General features: G+C 40.7%; 1 protein-coding gene across 2 annotated transcripts in view; it reads right to left on the bottom strand.

Annotated features, from left to right (window-relative positions):
* Positions 1–19,514, bottom strand: part of CNTNAP4 (contactin associated protein family member 4) — a 222,557-nt gene that overhangs the window by 138,872 nt on the left and 64,171 nt on the right. For both annotated transcript variants that reach the window (XR_007891847.1, XM_051643036.1), the window contains exon 3: positions 14,459–14,652. Coding sequence is in view for 1 of the 2 variants with exons in the window: in XM_051643036.1 (XP_051498996.1) it covers positions 14,459–14,652 (194 nt within the window). In the remaining variant the exon portion in view is untranslated. The remainder of the gene's footprint in view (positions 1–14,458; positions 14,653–19,514) is intronic.

Here is a 19,514-nt window from a genome sequence, read left to right as displayed (position 1 = left end):
CCCTCAAAAGCACCGGACCTTTTGCATTGCCTCCCTAAAGGACACTTTCTCGCTATATGCATATTTATATCCCTGGTAGCCATTTACATTTGCATTGCCCCAAAACATCATCCCTCGGTTTGTCTTAACCCTTAATAAACCGATTAATTCGTGTAGTAAACCTTGGCTTTAGAGGCAATTTCTGAGCGTGGTGTGGGTGGGGGGTGCTCTCTAACTACCACCCTGAAATACGGTCCCACGGTGGCCGTTCCTCCGTGAGAGGCAGCGCCGCGTGTGACCCTCGGTCTTATTCAAAAACCCCTCCAAATCGGGGCGGGGGGTGGGGGGGGGGGGGGGTGTTGCAAAAGTATCATGACAGCTGGTAGCCCCCCAATACCGGCTTGCGACACATATTTATAGAAAAACATTATCATGTCTCATGGCAGTAGCCAGATTAAGTTCTAGTTGGGCCTTAGCCCTTCTAATTTTCGTCCTGCACAGCCAAATGGAATCTTTGTAGTCCCTTTGAGTTGCCTTCTTTCAAAGGCCTTAAGCTCTCTTTCTTTTTCTGGAGTTCCAGCCAAAGTGTTCTGTTCAGCCAGGTCGGTTTTCTTCCCCACCGGCTCAAATTTCAGTGGATGAGAACAGCCTGAATGTGTGCCTTTAATACTTCCTTCTTGAAGAATGTCCAGCTTTTCTGGACTTCTTTTGCTCTACTGGACCACCTCCCAAGGGACTCGGTCAACCAGTCTCTGAAACAGGCTGAAGTCTGTCTTTCAGAATTCTGAGGTGGCAGTTCTGCTGACCTTCCTCCTGACTTCTCAGAAAATCAGAAACTTATTATGCCCAAGACACCCTCCAACCATCACGTTACCCACAAGTCCTCTGTTTGCAAGCAGCAGGTCCAGCAGAGCACTTTACCTAGCTGGCTCTCTCACCAGCTGTGTCAGTTATTTTCCACACACCTGAGGAACCTCCTAGACTGTTTCTGCTGTATTGTATTCCCAGCAGACATCTGGTAACCCAAAGGGAACAAGGGCTAGCAATTGTGAGACTTTTAGAATATTTTGTCTGCCTCCTTGCCTCCTCATCCTGTTGTGTGGTCTGTAACATTCTCCCACTATGATATCTGCATTGTTGGCCTTCTCCCTGATTCCTACCCATAAACATTCAACCCTACCATCACCATTATACAGCTCTAGACAATCAGAGTACTGCCTAACCTACAGGGCCATCCCACTGCCTCTCCTGCTTTGCCTAGTCCCGCTGAAGAGATTATAGCCATCCATTGTAGCCAGCCATGTTTTTGTGATATCATTTTCCTGCTGCACAGTGGGTTCCAGCTGCTTCTGCTCTGTGTCCCGGTGTAGATGCACTTCAGCTGGGCTACTGATCTTGACAGCTTTCTGAGAGGAGAAGCCTTAATTCCTACCTGACCATTCTGAGGCACTTCCATGATTTCCAACCCATAAATAAACCTTGTATCTTTGCTGCTGCATGGCTCTCCAACCCCTGCTTCCACTGAGATGGCAGACTGGAGGACCTCACTAGCACACTGTTCCACAAACTCTTGTATACCACTCCCAGGCTTAATTCTAGTAGACATGGTTTTGTTCCCTTCACTTTTCAAATCTAGTTTTAAAGCTTGTTGAGCCCTCCAACTCCTGTGCAAAAACTCTTTCTCTTTGTGAGATAGGGGTACCTGTCTGTCGCCAGCAGGCCTGGTGTCATGTAAACTGACACATGATCAAAAGACCCCAAAAGTCTGCTGGTGACACGAGACTATGAGCCAGCTATTGATCCACTGGCTCTTCCCATTTCTTCCTTCCACATTCCCTGCAGCTGGAGGGATTGTGGAGAACACTGCTTGCGCTCCTGCACTCTTAATCAGTAGTCCCAAGACCCTAAAGTCTCTCTTGATTGCCCTCAGACTTCATGTAGCAACTTCATCACTGCCTACTGTAAAAATCAGTAACAGAGAGCTCTACCAGCTTTCTCTTCATATCTTTAGCCTGGTCCTCAGGAAGGCAGCAGACTTCCTTAAGAAGTGGGTCTGGTGTGCATATTTGGCCTTCTGTTCCCTTCAAACGTAGTCTCCTATAACAATGGTCCACCTTTTTTTTTTTTCTTTATGGAGGCAATTTTGATGCAGGGCATAGGCCGATGTAATCTCAGCAACACTTCTAGGCTAGATGAACCCTCATCCTCCTTATATCAGGGAACCTAGGGAGGCGGGGTAGTTGCAGAGGAGACATGCCTGCCACACCTGGCAGAAAGTAGTTGCTATTTTAGATGTTCTTTCTTAAAAAAATCATATTTGACAGATTTTTTTTTATCATTCATACTCTGCTAAAAAAACAGTTCTCAGGGAAAAAAATTATTTCATTGTGAATTACTCACCCTTCTGCATTCTTCTCCTCACATGAAGAGAAATAATACCGTAAGTAAACATTTCATATACCTTTCATATTCAATAAATTTGGTATTCCTTAATCTGTAACTTCCCATAACACTGAGTCATTTTACTTGGGAAGTTTCCAATAAACCCTAATACCTCAACTCCCTTATAGAGAAACATGGGAATATGTACAGCAGTGCATGTGCAACAAATAATTCAACTTTTATACATTTTATTTAAAACAATATGAATAGTACCTGTGAAAGTAAAACTACTTCTATGGAATCTCATAAGATTGAGAAAATTATGATAAAACAAACCCAGCTTCAACTTCAGCTAAGGTAACTAAAATGGAAAATAGACATCAGAACTTAAATATATGTATCAACATACACAGACATAAAGATATGTCAGCTTTGTAAACATTGGCCTTTTCAAACATTGTATAAATATTTGTTTTAATTCCTGTGCTTTGGATATAAATTTTAAAATCAATAAAACTGAAAGCTGGATCATAATTGATGAATGAAAACTAATTCTCTCAGGAAAACAACAACAAAACAAACAAAAAAAACCCCCAAACTAAACCCACAACAAAAAAGTGAAGCCTGAGTTTCTGTGTATTTCCCCAGTTGTATCAGAGAACAAATAGTGGACTTCTAATTGAAGAGAAATGCTACTTCTTTTCTTCTGCAAAACTCCTGCTATTGATAGGGATTGTGATGCATTTCCTCATGAGCTATCACTCAAGCTTTCACTGAAACTGTCAGCCATGGGGAACTTGTCCCTGAAACTGTAAATCACTCTCATTCTTCCCCCTCTTAATGCCTCCTTTTAAAAATGGTGGAAAACATAATCTTTGTTACCTTATTACTCTCCTTTCAAAAGAACATCTAATTAGTAACGTTAAAGAAAGAATACAGAGCATAAAAAGTTTTGTGATATAAAACTATGACATGGATTAGAACTAGAAATTACGCTAGTTAAAAGTATTAATATAGATAGCCCCCCCAAAATAAAAAACCTCTCAATTAGAATATGAGATTCTTCATAGGTTAAATAAGGAAAAAGAAAAAGTAAGAAAACTATACCTAATTATATTTAATTATTCTAAATATAAAATGACGATAGTCCTAGTAACTGTCAATGGCTTGATGTTCAAGTGGAGATCAGTGCCAAGTGGTGTTCCTCAGGGTTCAGTGTTGGGAGCAGTGCTGTTTAACATCATTGTTGACAGCATGGACAGAGGGATTGATTGCTCCCTAACAGGTTTGCCAACAACAAGAAGCTGTGTGCCATGGTTGACCTGTTGGAGGGAGGGGTATGGCATCCAGAGGCTCCGAGACAGGCCTGAGTGGTGGGCCTATGCAGACCGCGTGAAGTTCAACAAAGCCAAGTGCACCTGCACTGGGCAATCCCAAACACAATTAGAGCTTGGGCAGAGACTGGACTGAGAACAGCCCTGAGGAAAAGGACTTGGGAATATTGGTTGATGAGAAGTTCAACATCAGTCAGCGGTGTGCACTTGCAGCATAAAGCCAACTGTATTAATAAATAAAGAAGGTTTGGTTGGGAATGTTAACTCTGGGGACAGCCTTGTCATGACAGTGATCATGACATGATAGAGTTTAGTATTTTACAAGGAAGAAGCAGGGCAATAAGTAGGATTGCAATCCTGGACTTCCCAAGGACTAATTTTACACTCTTTCAAAGATCAACTCACGGGAATTCCACGGCTTAAGACTCCATAGGGTTGAGGGGCCCAAGAGACCTGGTTAATGTTCAAATGTCACTTCCTCCAAGCTCAAGATAGTTGCATTTCTTTCAGTAGAAAAATGGGTAGAGGAGGAAGGAGACCTGCATGGATGAGCAAGGAGCTCCTGAAAAAGGTCACGTGAAAGATAGAAGTTCACAGTCTGTGGAAGAAAGGACGCGTCACTTGGGAGAACTACAGGAATATTGTCAGGGTATGTAGGAAGGCAACAACGAAGGCCCAAGGCCTCTTAGAACTAAATCTGTTTAAGAAAGTAAAAAAGAAGGGCTTCTTCAAATACACCAGTGATACAAGGAAGAATAGGGAAAATGTGGGCCCTCAACTGAATGAGGTGGGAGCTTAATAAGAGCCAGATTAAAAAATATGGAGTTGATCATATTAATGCCCACTGTTTCTTTATCCTGGCAACTGTTGCATGGCAGGATGGGGAAGAGCTGAGGCAAGAGAATACAGGGCTGCAGCAAGGGCTGCAGCAAGACTATACATTGCTGCAATGAGAGATTGCAGTGCTGCAGCAACAGTATACAAGGCTGCAGCAAGAAAAAAAAGAGCTGCAGGAAGAAAATAAAGGGCTGCAGCAAGAAAATGAGTTAGCAGCAATAGCAGTTAAAACAGAAAAATACTCCCCCTTTGAGGGAGGAGGAATCTGAGGATTTCTCGGACTTCTCAAATTCCTAAGATTCCCGTAGCCCAGACAATGACTGCCCTAAAGCAACAAAAAAATTGCAAGCCTGAAAGCTCAAAGCAGCTTCGCTTTCCTGAGCAGTTAAGAAGTTAAGAGTTAAGAAGCGTGTGTGTTTTACTGACAAACCAGTTCCATTTCAAAATCAAAGTGGTGGCCATCAGAGCAGAAAGCCCCCACGAAGCCACTCCCTCTCCCCTCTCTGGCCAATAGTGAGCCTTAGGGCACAGCAGCTGAGATAAGGGTGCCATGTGAGTTAGATAATTCAACAATTATTAAAAAACTTAACAATCTGGAAAAGAAATTAAATCAGCTTTCTGCAAGTGTGGAAGGCTCTTCAGCCCACTCATCTTCTTACTATAGTTCTGAGGATGAGGAGACTGAGGATGAGGAGGAGGGAAGAGTGAAACATAAAAGCCTGTGACCGGTTGTGAAAACTGATTTTTTCCATGATAAAGATACTGGTAAAAGAACAGTGACATATAAAGAAATACCTTATACACCAATGGAATTGACACAGCTTAAAAAACTTCTGTCTGAGATGGACACTGAATATGTTGTTGAAGTGTCCATCTCAGGGGGAGACAAAATCATGTTAAATGAAGATGAAGCCACAGGGTACTGGAGGCCCAGAAATTATTGTAATAACTGAAAATCCAACTTACCTGTGGACCCTAACTTAGCATGCGGCTTATAATATTGGCTCAATTGACCCCATTTCTAGGGGAGAATCTAGTGTCCTGTGAGGGGATCACTCTAATCTTTTGGAAAATATCCACAAAGCTGCCGCAACTCAAATGATTTATAATCATGATTTGGTGCCGAATCAAGATAGTCCTGTGACTCTCCAAGTGAATCCAGATAGAATGAATGCTTTAATCAGGGGACTCCCTAAGTCACTCAGAAATGCGACCATTGCAATTACAGATAAAATTCAAAAGGGAGATAGCAGAGGGTACACCTGGCCTGATTTGGCCAGGGAATTGATAGATCACAGCAGGACTTATGCTCCACCTGAACCTGAATATTCTCGCAAGCCTCCTGCGGTCAGACAGGTCACTCACCCCTCATATGCTGATGTGGCTGCTATGCCATCCCAGAACCCTCCTCCTCCTCAGCAGGAAAAGGAATCATGGGGTTACTGGACAGTCGTGAACAGAGGTAAGTGGAACAGAAAGCCAAACACCACACGCAGAAGCCAACACCCTGAAAATTGATGTGCTTCATCACAAAGTGACATGGGGCCATACGCTAAGCTGAAGGAGGAAGCCAAATGTATAGGCATCCCACCTGCGGTTTTGGCTCAGAATTATTCCTACAGACACCTAAAAACACTGGTAGAGAACTGGCCTAAAAGGTCTAATTCAAGAGAAAGAACAAGGGAAAGATCAAATAACTTGAAAAACTAAATTACCCTCCTTCTGCTAAGAAAAGAAGGTTAAAAAGACAGCAGAGTGGGGGGAAAAGGGAAGGATTCCAATTCAGAAAATAAAAATGATTGGCAGACAAATAATAACCAATCAGGCCCTAAAACTTCTAGTCCTCCAAAAGATTGGCAAAGTGTGCTAAGATTAGTTCAAAATAAAAATGGGACTTGGAACTTACCTTTGCTGTTGGGCCAAGATGTTATCCTGTAACATTTGTGGTAGACACAGGAGCACAAATTTCCACACTGAAAGCTGATGTGGCCAAGCAATGTGGTATTAATCCATCTTTAAAGCAAATATATATAAGTGGAGCATTTGGTAACTGCTTTACAAAAAACAGCTAAATTTAAACTACCAGGCAAGGAAGAACCAATTTGGACTGAAATGATTGTGGATGACATTCCTTACAATTTGTTAGGAATGGCTGTTCTCATGGGCCGAGTGTGGAGAGATGAAAAAGGCTGGTTTTGGAATTTTGGCACACCCACACCAAAGATAAGATTGTTACAGTGTGCTCCGTGCCTGCCACAAAGCAAGATAACAAATATGAGACAATATTCCATCCCTATTGCTGCTAAAGTCAGCATTAAAGTAGTCATTTCTGATTTAAAATGAAAGGGCATTATTGTGTCACTCCCCAGTCTGGCCTGTAAGAAAACCAAATGGTAAACAGAGAATGGCAGTTGATTACAGGAAAATGAATGTCAGTACAGATGCACTCACAGCTGCAGCACCTAATATTGCTGATTTGGTACAAGAAATCCAGGAAGCAGTACACCCAGTGCTGGCCTCCCTGGATATAAAGGATATGTTATTTCAAATTCCTATTAATCCTGATGATCAAAAATATTTTGCCTTCACTTGGGATGGGGTACAGTACACTTTCACAAGGCTGCCCCAGGGGTATAAACACTCGCCCACACTGGCCCATCACGTGCTTGCATGTGAGCTGGAAAACATTCCAGAAATCAAAAATAGTTCCAAAGTTAAAGTCTATCAGTACATAGACGATGTGCTGATAGGGGGCCAGAGTGAGGAGGTAAAAGCAGTTTATGATGCTATAATTAAGCATTTAACAGACATGCAAATAGAAGTCCCTGAAGAAAAATGTCAACCACCTTCCCCAGAGACAAGATTTCTGGGAATAAGGTGGAAAGAGGGAACCTGGAATATTCCTTCTGATATTTTGTGTCACCTGAGAGAGATGAAAGTACCCACCAATAAGAAAGAGCTACAGGAAATACTGGGGACCCTTCAGTATTGGAGAAAGCATATTCCGGATTTATCCGTCATAGTAGGTCCTCTTTTTGATTTATTGAAAAAGAATTGTCATTGGGAATAGGATCAGTCCAATGATGAGGCCCTTGAACTATTATTATTGGAAGCACAGACATACCAAGCTCTGGGACCTCTCCACCCATAGGATCCAATAATAATAGAGTGGGGGTTCTCAGCCAGCACCTTATCATATCACTTTTGGCAGTGGGGACCTAATGGGAGTACTCAACCAATTGGCTTTTACTCTCAGTCATTTAAGGATTTAGAAAAACAATATTCCGTTCTGGAGAAGGGGTTGTTAACAGTGTGTACAGCACTGAAAGAAGTCAGCAAAATCATTAAAAAACAAAGGGTAATCCTCCAAGGCCCTTTCAAGGTAGTTAACCAAGTATTGTCTGGAAAAGCCTCTCCAGAAGGAATATTCCAAAAGAGTACAATCAGGAAATGGTATAGCCAAATTGAGCACTATTCTGGACTTTTCAAGCTTGAAGAAGGCCCAGATAAACAATTAAAAATTCAGGAACAAATTTGATCTAGAGATGAAAAGGATTTAATAATGAAAGCTCCCAGTCGTATTAAAGTGGCCCTAGAATACAAGAGTGAAATGGTTAAAGTTTGGTTTACAGATGCTTCATTCCGAAGAGAGGGGAAAACTTGGTTGTTTAAATCTGCTGCAATTAAACCCTCCACAGGCAAACAAATAATAAACCAAGATAAGGGCAGTGCCCAAGTGGAAGAGCTGGACACTGTTCTTTGTGTTTTTGTAAAAGAAAAAGCCTCTAAAGATGTTGTGTACATTTACACAGATTCCTTTGGACTCTTCAAAGGCTGTGTGGTGTGGATTACTTTCTGGGAACAGAATAACTGGGAAATTAACAGGGTGCCTGTCTGGCATAAGGAGAAATGGCAGAAAATACTGAAGACTGCTAAAGAGAACATTGATTTTCATGTAGGGTGGGTACCTTCTCACCAGACTAAGTTGAAAGATGAAGTTAGTAAGTGGAACAACTATGTTGATGAACTAGCTAAAATCAGCTACCACAGAAGGAGAAAATCAGGAATGGAAAAGATTGCTCAAATGGCTCCACTGTAAGAGGTCATTCAAAAGTCTTTGACGTATACAAAGAGGCACAAGCCCATGTGTGGGTGGCCTGTCACCCGTGAGCAATTCAAGACAGTCATTTCCTCATGTGATCTTTGCAAAATCAGACTTGGGGAACATCTCCTAACAACTGACCACCTGCAAATCAGGAAAGGAAAACCCTTATGGTCCTCATGGCAAGTGGACCACATAGGTCCCTTCCTCAGATCAGGAAACAAACAATACATCACTATAATTATGGAAGTGGCATCAGGATTAACCTGTACTGAAGCTGTTTCTAAAGCCAATGGGAAAAACACAGTTCATTTTTTGGAAAAGGTATTTGGGGTTCTGCTTAAACCCACAAATATTCAATCTGACAGTGGAACTTATTTCACCTCACATCTTGTACAACAATGGGCTAAAAGGGAAGGTATTAGATGGACATTTCATGTCCCTTACTACCCATAAGCCAGCACCGCTGTCCGGAGGAGCCGAGAGGGAAGGCGGGGCTGCCCCGCAAGCACTGCCCGGACAAGCCGAAGGGGGGGGGGGGGGCGGGGCCAGCCTGTTCCCGAGGGACCATTACCTGTCGGAGTCTGCCTGGCTGGAGACTGCCCAAACCTAACACCGGAGGCAAACTGGACTGGAGTCCGCAGCTGCCTGCTCGGTCCGCCTGCCGCTCGGCCCCAGGATTGAAGCTCGCGGCAACTCACGGAGAAGCCGTGCCTGCCTGCCTGTCTGCCTGCTGCCGGGGAGTCGCCCTTGGTACTGGGAAGCCGGCCCCCTGCGGATCTTCCTGCGGAGCCCTGCCAGCCGCATCCCAGGAACTACACACTACGGAAGGGTAAACGCGCACGCACACGCACATTGAGTGAGGGGTATTCTAATCACCACTCTAAAATACGGTCCCGCAGCGGCCGTTCCTCTCTGAGAAGCGAGCACCACGTGTGAGCTCTCGGTTTCATTCACAAAGCCCTCCACACTGGGTGGGGGGACGTCGCAGAGGCATCCTGACAGCCGGTAGCCCCCTGGCATCGGCTCGCGACAGAGCTCATGTAACAGGATGCAGAGAAGACAGAATACCTTCTTTGCTTCAGTCTTCTTCAGGCTGCTCACAAAACCAGCCCTTGTGAATCAGACAATGGAAGTAAAAGAGAAAGCCTGAAGGAAGGAAGGAAGTCTCTCCACTGGTCAGTGACGATTTGGTTAGAGATAGTTAGGTAAAATGAATATACACAAATCCGTGGGCCCCGATGGTATGCACCCAGGACTGTTGAGAGAGCTAGCTAATGCTGTTGCTGCACCACTCTCCATCATTTTCAAAAGATCATGGAAAACAGGAGAGGTGCTTAAGGACTGGGGGAAAGCCAACGTCACTGCAGCCTTCAAAAAGAGCAAGAAAGAAGATCCAGGGAACTATAGACCAGTCAGCCTCACTTCTCTAGACAATTAGCAACAAGATGAGATGAAATGGCCTGAAGTTCCACCAGGAGAGGTTTATGTTGGGTATTAGGAAGTACTTCCTCATGGAGAGGGTGATTAAACATTGTAATGGACTTCCCAGTGGTAGAGGCACCATCCCTGGAGGTGTTCGAGGAAAGGCTGCATGTGGCCGTTAGTGCCATGGTCATCAGCCATAGCTGATGTGATCGTGTTAGGTCACAGGCTGGACTTGATGATCTTAAAGGTATTGGTGATTCTCTGATAGCCTTCTATGATAGTATGACTGATAGATGCAGGAAGAGCAGTAGATGTAGAACTTGACCATAGCTAGGCTTTTGACACTGTGTCCCATAACATCCTTGTGAGCAAGCTCAGGAAGTGTGGGGTAGAATAATGGACAGTGAGATGGATTGATAACTAGCTAAACAATAGAACCCAGAGGGTGGTGATCAATGGTGCTGAGTCCAGCTGGAGACCTGTAATTGCTGTAGTTCCCCAGGGATAAGTGATGGGTTCTGTCCTGTTCAACACCTTTATCAATGACCTGGATGAGGTGAGAGTGTACCCTCAGCCAGTTTGCTGATGATATGAAACTGGGAGGATTGGCTGATTCACCAGAAAGCTGTGCGGCCATTCAGCAAGATTTGGACAGACTGGAGAGCTGGGCAAAGAGGAACCTAATGAGGTTCAACAAGAACAAGTGTAGAGTCCTGCACCTGTGGAGAAATAACAACATCCACCAGTACAGATTAGGAGCCAACCTTGGAGTCCTGAGGGGCAAGAAGTTATCCATGGGACAGTAATGTGCCCCTGTGGCCAACAGGGTCAGTGGTATCCTGGGGTACATAGTAAAAGTGTGTGCAGCAGGTCGAGGGAGGTTCTCCTCCCACTCTACTCTGCCGTAGTGAGATCCCACCTGGAGTGCTATGTCCAGTTCTGGGCTCCCCAGTTCAAGAGGGACAGGGATTTACTTTAAAGAGTCAAACAGGATGATTAAGGGCATGTAACGTCTCTCTTAGGAGGAAAGGCTGAGCGACCTGTGAGTGTTTAGTGTAGAGAAGAGAAGGCTGAGACAGGATATTATTAATGTATATAAATGTATACAAATATCTGGAGTGTGGGTGTCAAGAAGGAGATGACAAACTCTTTTCAGTCTGCTAGATGACAGGACAAGGGCCAATGGATGCACACTAGAACACAGGAAGTTCCACCTCAAGATGAGGAAAAACCTCTTTCCTGTAAGGGTGGTGGACCATGGAACAGGCTGCCCAGAGAGTTTGTATAGTTTCCTTCTCTGGAGGTTTTCAGACCAGATGTGTTTCTGTGTGACCTTACCCACACCTTCTGTGTGGTCATGCTCTGGCAAGGTGATTGGACTCAATGATCTCTACACGTCCCTTCCAATCCCTACCATTCTATGATTTTATGATTCTATGAAAAGAAGAATGGCCAGAAAGTCAAGGGAGGTGATTTTCTCCTCTTCTCTTGTGAGACCACACCTGGAGTATGGTGTCCAGTTCTGGAGCCCCTAACTCAAGAAGGACGTGGAGCTGTTAGACCAAATCCAGAGAAGGGCCATAAAACTGATCAGAGGGCTGGAGCACCTCTCCTATGAAGACAGGTTGGGGCTGTTGAGGAGGGCCTACAAGAAAGCTGGAGATGGACTTTTTACAAGGGTGTGCAGTGGTAGGATGAGAGCTTAAGAGTTTTGAACTGGAAGAGGGTAGATTTAGATTAGATGTTAGGAAGAAATTATTTCCTGTAAAGTGTGATGAGACACTTGAACAGATTGCCCAAAGAAGTTGTGGATGCTCCCTTCCTGAAAGTTTTCAAGGCCAGGTTGTATGGGGCTTTAAGCAACCTGGTCTAGTGGAAGATGTCCCTGCCTATGGCATGGGAGTTGGAACTAGGTGATCTCTAAGGTCCCTTCCATCACAAATCATCCTATGATATTGCATGGCTACAGTCTACAGTTGTCATGATTCCTTCTAAACCAATTTCTAATACACAGAAAAGTGAAAATAAATAATATTTAACAGCTGCAAGAGGGGAGAGACCTAACTTTAGAATATCTACTTCCACATTCAGCACCAACAGTCAGTGAAGCATTTCATAGCTGGAGAAAGGCAAGATACTTGTACATTATTTATTTTGACAAAATAATGGAATATAAAGTCATAGGAACGTGCCTTAGAACAGACTACTGTTTCCACAGACTATAGAGACAATTTTTACAACTAGATCATTTTCAGATCCCTAGACAGTGATATTTTCACGTTATTTTTTATAAAAATATATAGTGAATGAAAAAATTGTGATCAGCTCCACTGAGGACAGGAGCTTTAAAACTTAGGATAAGCCATAAGGTGACAAAGATAATTAATATAAGTTCTGAAATGCAATAATAATAATAATAATAATAATAATAATAATAATAATAATAATAATAATAGGAAAATAATAGATTTTTCTACCCAAGTTTAGAAAGTGTTGTTAAAAAGTGTAAATTCTTACATACAGTGAAGAATTCTGAAACATAGCAACAAAGGGCCCACAAAACTGGGCATCTTCTGTCTTTCTGTCTTTATAGTGCACAGTTGTATTTACAAAAAAAAAAAGTTACTTTTGATAAGCAATTTTCTAGTAGGGCAATGATTCGATTAAGAAGAGGATAGAAATAACACAATAGGTGTCATAAAAAGTGAGATGTTCTTGCATTTAAGAAAGCCTAACATAAACAGGTATCAGTCAGAGATAATCTATAAAATAAATAGATATTTAAGGGTAGATATCCAAGGCTATGTCTGTGTACTAGTTTAGAAAGAAAAAATGTATTTTCCTAGAGGTAGAACTCCTAAATACAGGTACACAAAAAAGATCAATAGAGTATTCCTAAATTTGATGCTTTACATCCCTGTATTATGCATCACTGGCTACAAGCCATGCCTCTAATCTGCACTGCATTCACTAGGAAAATATTTTTTTAATAAAGTTCTAGATAATGGAATTTAAGCCATATTTTCCCCCTCCTACAGGTCTAAGAACAACCTTACACCGATGCCTGCATTGGTGCATTTAGCAATCTTTTTAAAATTTTATTTGATGTTTTACTCCTCAGTATTTAAGTAATAACTATCTACATTGCTGTTTGCAGTACCAATAGGGGATTTCAAAAGAGTCCTCACTGAAGAGATCAAACAGTTCTACCTCTTAGGTTTGTTTTATCAGTTTGTCTGAAGATGGGAAAGACAATATTATAGCACCTTATGCTTATTTAACATTTGGAAGATTGTTGTGTGTTTTTTTCATACTCCTCACAGCCATATATATGGATTAGAAACTAATTTATTTCTCTTTGTAATGAAAACACAGGCTGAAGCAGAAGTATGTCGCAAATTCAAAAAGAAGGATAATTATGCAACAAGTAAGCCACTGCATAATGTCATTATATCATAGATGGGATTTGACCATAAGAGTGACAAGAACATTTTGAATTAAAAGTCAACACAATTAAAATGCATAAAATGAAATACATTTTAACATAATGTTCAACTGCAGCAAGAAACAACTGAAGCCTAAAGCTTAGTGAAATTTAAAAATAATAAGCTCTTTGGATGGACAAATGGATATAAATAACTTGACAGGATAAAATCGTAGAGTGCAGGTACCAATATTCTCCCTTTAGTCCAAGCTGCTAATCACTGGGGATCAAGGAAAGGTGCAGTTATGGTCTAGAACTGTATTATTCAATTTTCCATGTGGATTTTGGATATCATCTCTAATTTCTTTTACTCTTGATATAAGTCATGTGAATAGAAAGTGTTGAGCATAGCAAGGCTTATTAATTATCATTGTTAGTTACAAATTTAGTAAGAGATAAATGGGTTGGAACATCAAAAATTAGACTCTGAATCAGATTTTAAAAAAATAAATATTATTATTTCTTTGTTTTTAAATAAACTTGAATTTGTTTGGTTGTGACTTCTTTGTGTTGCTTTTTTATTTTTACATTCATATTAAATGTTCTGGAAAAAAAAACAAGTTTTGGTGTTGTTTTTTTCCCCTAATTAAAAAGCCCAGTTTATCACACTGTGATCGCTACTTTCAGAAAACAGCTCTAGCATACATCACAAGACCAAAGAGATTTTGCAGTGTATTTTTAGTCCTCAAAATACCTCAAGACTCTTAATGGAGTAATGCTAAGGCCAGGTGTTTGGTGTTCGTTTGCCCTTTAGAGCCTTTTATCTTGTCAAAAGCTAAATTAGTTTGTGCATTTAATTAAACACTTTCAATGTAGTTCTTTATAGTCCTTTGCTTTGCTTATATTTGCAACAATGTGCAATTTTAAAAAATATTCTGCCAAAACTGAATTCTTATTATTAAAATAACATACCCAAATGCTTTCCTCTTGACGATACTGCTTCCAGTTTCGTCCAGTATCACTAAACATCAGAAGGTAGCTTGTTACCCAATCAGAGCTTCCATAACCACCTTGTGTAGCAACAGCAGTAATCTCGGTTCTTTCACCAAGATCAATCTGAAGCCATTGATACTTATTGGACACAAGTGGAGACCAGCCACCAGCACCTGAAAAACAATGGAAAATATTAAAATGTATTCCTAAAAGAAGCAAGTTAAGACAAGAGTTGTACATGCAAAAATGAATTAATACATTTAAAAAATCTAATCAAGTGAAATGTCCTTGTACATGTCAGGGGTTTGAAAATAGATGATCTTTAAAGGTTCTTTCCAACACAAACCATTCCATGATTTAGTTCAAGATATAGTTGCACCAGAAGTGCCGTGATATTACTTAGCAATTAATATAAAAACTAATACAGATTACTTGACATATGTAACCATCTTATTAACTATTAAAAATCATTGTGAATTTATTCACTCCCTTTTTTCTCCCTATGACTATTGTAATTCTTATTCAGTTAGACAAAGTTCTTAATGAGAAAAAATCAGAATTTTATCTGTTTTCTACATCTCTAATTCATGTTATATGGATTAAAAGATCTCCTGACATCTCATCTACCCTGAAAAATTCTGCATTAATCTGTTCTGTGAGGCCTGTACAGATTGGTATATGAAGCAATAAAGCACAGTTAGATTATAAACTTTCACATGCCTCTTAAAGTAACCAACCAATTTGTAGGCAAAATAGTAAGGGTGTATGAGGAATACCTGAGCAGTTTCAATAAGGAGACAAGACCAGTTCACAAGGATGAAGTTTAACCTAAAACACATAGCTAAATGTAAAACTCCTCCAGTATATTAGCTAGTCAGAAAGGCATGTTGAAATGAAGACATCTTATTAATTCAGTTCTTCCTTGTGTTCCTTAGTTTGCCTTTATGTACGCAAATCAGGGTACTACCTTGTCTGGATGAAAAAGCCCAAGAGTAGGTTGCAAACAATCTCATATTAAAAAATCTGGTTTTATGAAAATACTTTGCAAGTATTCAGAGCTGGTTAGTATATGATGAATTTTATTAGAGACAAAAAAAATGCTAAGAAATCCATTTTGTAAGCACAAGTTTGGATCTAATTCAGACAAGTTGACACAACCTAATAGACCCCTTGAAAAGTTTTTAAAGCATATAGACACAAAACAAGAAGAAAATAATTCTGAAAGAATGTTCACATCACATAACTAATAAAAAATCTAATTTTTGCCCATGTGAGTTGACCAAGTGGGCAAGAATTAGCAGTTTCTGAAAAGACATTCTATCAAATTTGAATTTTTTCTAATAAATTAGTTCTGACAATAAATAAGCCCTTCCTTAAGTGAGCACTTAACTGATTACATCTAACAGAAATACAGACATGTCTCTGAAAATGAAATGGAGAACCAGAAGATATTAAAAGACCATTTCCATAAGATATGCATAAGCGTATCTTCCATAAACATTTGTATTTAGTGAAAGTGCAAAGTCCTCAGTGAGAGTAGCTGAGTTTCCTTTCCAGCCTGGTCATTGGTTTCCCACACAGCAGCTCTTGGTTTGTCTATGTCTTTCCATGACCTTATATTCAATGTTCTTTCTAAAACAATATCCTTGTCTTGAGGGCACTAAGAGGATTTAATAGCACTTTCCAGTCTCCCATGGGGCCTTCCCTGTGCCCTACCAATGGGCTCAGGACCATATTTGAGCTCAATCAACCTCTCCTGCTCCCTGACATACACATTCTGTGTTTTCACTTGGTTTCTGAAGTGACAGAGCCTCATTACACAACTCCCCACCAAATTCTTTACATAATATTACATTTTATGTCACTAAAATATTTTTAATAATGCATTTTTTCCTGCAAAACCAAGACTGCAAGAAAGAGTCTGCCACAAATTTTATCTCTGGGAAGGGACCACTGAGGTCTCTGACTCTCCTATCTTGATGTCAATGTCTCCTCTTGACATCGAATGGCTACCTGCAGCATCACAGAGATGAAGTAGTTCCACAGTCTTGCAGAAAAAATTACTAGAGCGTGTTAGTTCCTCACCAAGTACTTTATATTCTATTTTTGCAGTGTGTCCTGTCCTTGAAGCAAGTTTGTGCTCCAAATCATAGTAGTTGGCAGTGTCTTTTTGTTGGACTATTATTCTGCACATGGTGATGCATATGACTAAGGGCCATAACAGATGTAAAAAGGATCTTGCTGAAAATCAGAAAAGCTTGTCAGACGTCCTTTCTATGTGGTGTGGATGTTTCTGCGGACGCCCTCTAAAGTCTTTATGGGGATGAAGATACTGTGTACGGTAATCAAGACTGTGCCAAAATTTATGAACCCATAGGCACAAACTAAATTTTACAGAAAGAACATAACATTGCCATCCCTAACCTTTCTGAGTGATTATTAAATCTTCAATTAATTTTTTAACTTTTCTTTGTTGCCAGTGTCCACCATAGATTTTCTTTAATTACCTCTCATATTTTCTAAGACACTTTCCTTCTTGTGAACTAAACAAAAATAAGAAAAATAATTTTCATAAGAGTGACAAGTGCTATCTAGAGGTACTTCTTGAACTTTGTCTCAGGAAGTGTTTAACTGTCCTTATTTTCCATTGCCCCTTGCCAATACTGAAACTAATTGAATGCAGTGTACCAAAAATCTACATTCAGGCTGCAAATGCATGGAAGTTTCATGCTCGATTTCTGTTTTAAAAAATAAGCATTACACAGTTCCTTTTTATGAGGAGGATGCTGATTTCAAGTTGCAGAAACAGATATTAAATAAAATAATTTAGTGTTAGTTCTGCTTCTGTGTTAAATTAAATGTTAGTTCTTCTATTTTATTTTGTTTAATATAAAAGTTTGAAAAAATCTTCATTTGCATACATTGTAATTCTCTTTAAACTACTTTATTTACTGAACATGTCTAGCAACCACATGCTTTTTCTGAAGAATTCACTCTTTTTTTTAACTCATGAATCTCCGTTTTTCAAACCCATTTTAGTAGCAACTTGCCAGCTTGCCTTGATGGCTGACAAGTTAAGGGAGTGTCTATGGTTACTGGAAGGCCGTTTTCATCTACCCTAGCAACAATTAAATCAAAATTTAAAGTTTCTATTGGTCACTTGTACATATTAATTGATAAAGAGACTATTTCATTTTATGCAATGTAGCTAAATAGAATTAATATTAAATTATGGGGATTCTTTCACATATTGTTAAAACCAATTTTGCCTTGTGAATATTCGTTATTCTTGCTTTCTGTTTTTACAATGTAATAACATTTATTTTCAAGCCCCTCAAGTGACAATACACCGAGGCTTCCTCACAGTCTCCTCTCAAGTAAAGTACAATGTATCTCTGCAGAAATTATACAAGCAGGTGATACTTGTTAAAGCAACCAGCTTACAGTTTAGTAAAAAAAAATCTTAGTCACTCCAGTTGCTAAACTATAAACAATATTAGTGTCCTGCAATCTGTCCTGAGTTTAGAAACTAAGTTTACAGGGAAGACTTGCTTCTTTCAGATTGTCTACTTTTCCAACAGATTTTCATTCTTACGCATTTCATATATAGTTTATATTTTATGAGATTAGATGATGGGGATGATGCTAGGTCCACACCAGAGTTGTTACCAGGGTCAGCAAGGCCCCCATATCATGATCACTTCCACCAGGAAGTAAAGACAGGTAATAGCTGCAGGTGACTCCCTTCTGAGGGGAAGACCGTCAAATATGCTTGACAAACCTTTTCATAGTGAAGTCTGCTGCCTCTCTGATGCCCAGATTAAGGACATTACTAGGAAACTTCTTAGCCTAGTATGGACTTCAGACTTTTACCCATTACTGATCTTCCAAGTGGGAAGAGATGAGGCTGTAACACATAGTCCGAGAGCAATCAGAAGAAACTTCAGGGCCTTAGGAAGGTTGGTGAGGGAATCTGGGGCATGAGTTATTTTTTCTTCTCTCTTTCTGGTTGTGGACAGCAACACTGGAAGAAAGAGATACATCCAGTCTATTAATCTGCGGCTCCTTGGCTAGTGTATCTGGCACAATTTTTTGTGTGTTTTTTGTTTGTTTGTTTGTTTAATAATGTGATGGCCTACATGGCTGGTGGCAGTGGATGGGATTTACCTTTCTAAAAGGAGGAAGAGGGACTTTGCTCAGTAGCTTGTAGGACTCATAGACAGACCTTTAAATTAGATTTGAAAGGGGAGGTGGGTAATACCCAGCTTGCCTGTAACAAGCTGTGGGAAGGCACACTAAAGTTAGAAAGACAGGCTGCTAGCAAGGACCCTCAACCTGTTACTCAGAGATGTGCTGGACACACTTTAGCACACCTGAAGTCTTACAGAGATGAACCAGGGTCTCCTGAAATAGTACAATCCAACAAGGAAGCACCAGAGAAATACCTCAAGGGAATTCCAGCCACTTCAGCCAGTAAATCACCTTCACTGGGGTCCCAACATTAAATGACTCTGCACATGCACACAGCATGGGAAATAAACAAGTAGTGTTAAAGTTGTGTGTGTGCCTGAAGTAGTACGATCTTACTGGCATTATGGAGACGTGATTAAAGCATTGATATAGAAGGTTACAGGCTCTTAAGGAATGACAGGCTGGGGAGAAGAGGAGGTGGTGTCACCCTCAACATCAATGACCAGCTGGAGTGCATGGAGATCTGCCTGGAGATGGATGAGGGGCCAACTGGGAGTATATGGGAGGGCAGGGATAGGGGACATTACAGTAGATCTCTCAAAAATGTCCTGAGGCCTGCACGGATGGACAAAGAACTCCTGGACAAACTTAGTCACAAAAAGGAACCTTACAGAGTGCGGATGCTAGGTCAGGTAGCCTGGGAGGAATACAGAGAAATTGTCTGAGCAGCCAGGAATCAGGTTAGGAAAGCTAAAGGGCAGATAGAATTAAATCTGGTGAGGGACATCAAGGTCAACAAGAAAAGCCTGTATAGGTATATATAGTAATAAAAGGAAGATTAAGA

The sequence above is a fragment of the Apus apus genome, chromosome Z (genome assembly GCF_020740795.1).
Source record: "Apus apus isolate bApuApu2 chromosome Z, bApuApu2.pri.cur, whole genome shotgun sequence".
Classification (NCBI taxonomy): Eukaryota; Metazoa; Chordata; class Aves; order Apodiformes; family Apodidae; genus Apus; species Apus apus.
The sequence above is the reverse complement of the archived record's forward strand: the minus strand, read 5'-3'. Positions and strand labels throughout refer to the sequence as shown.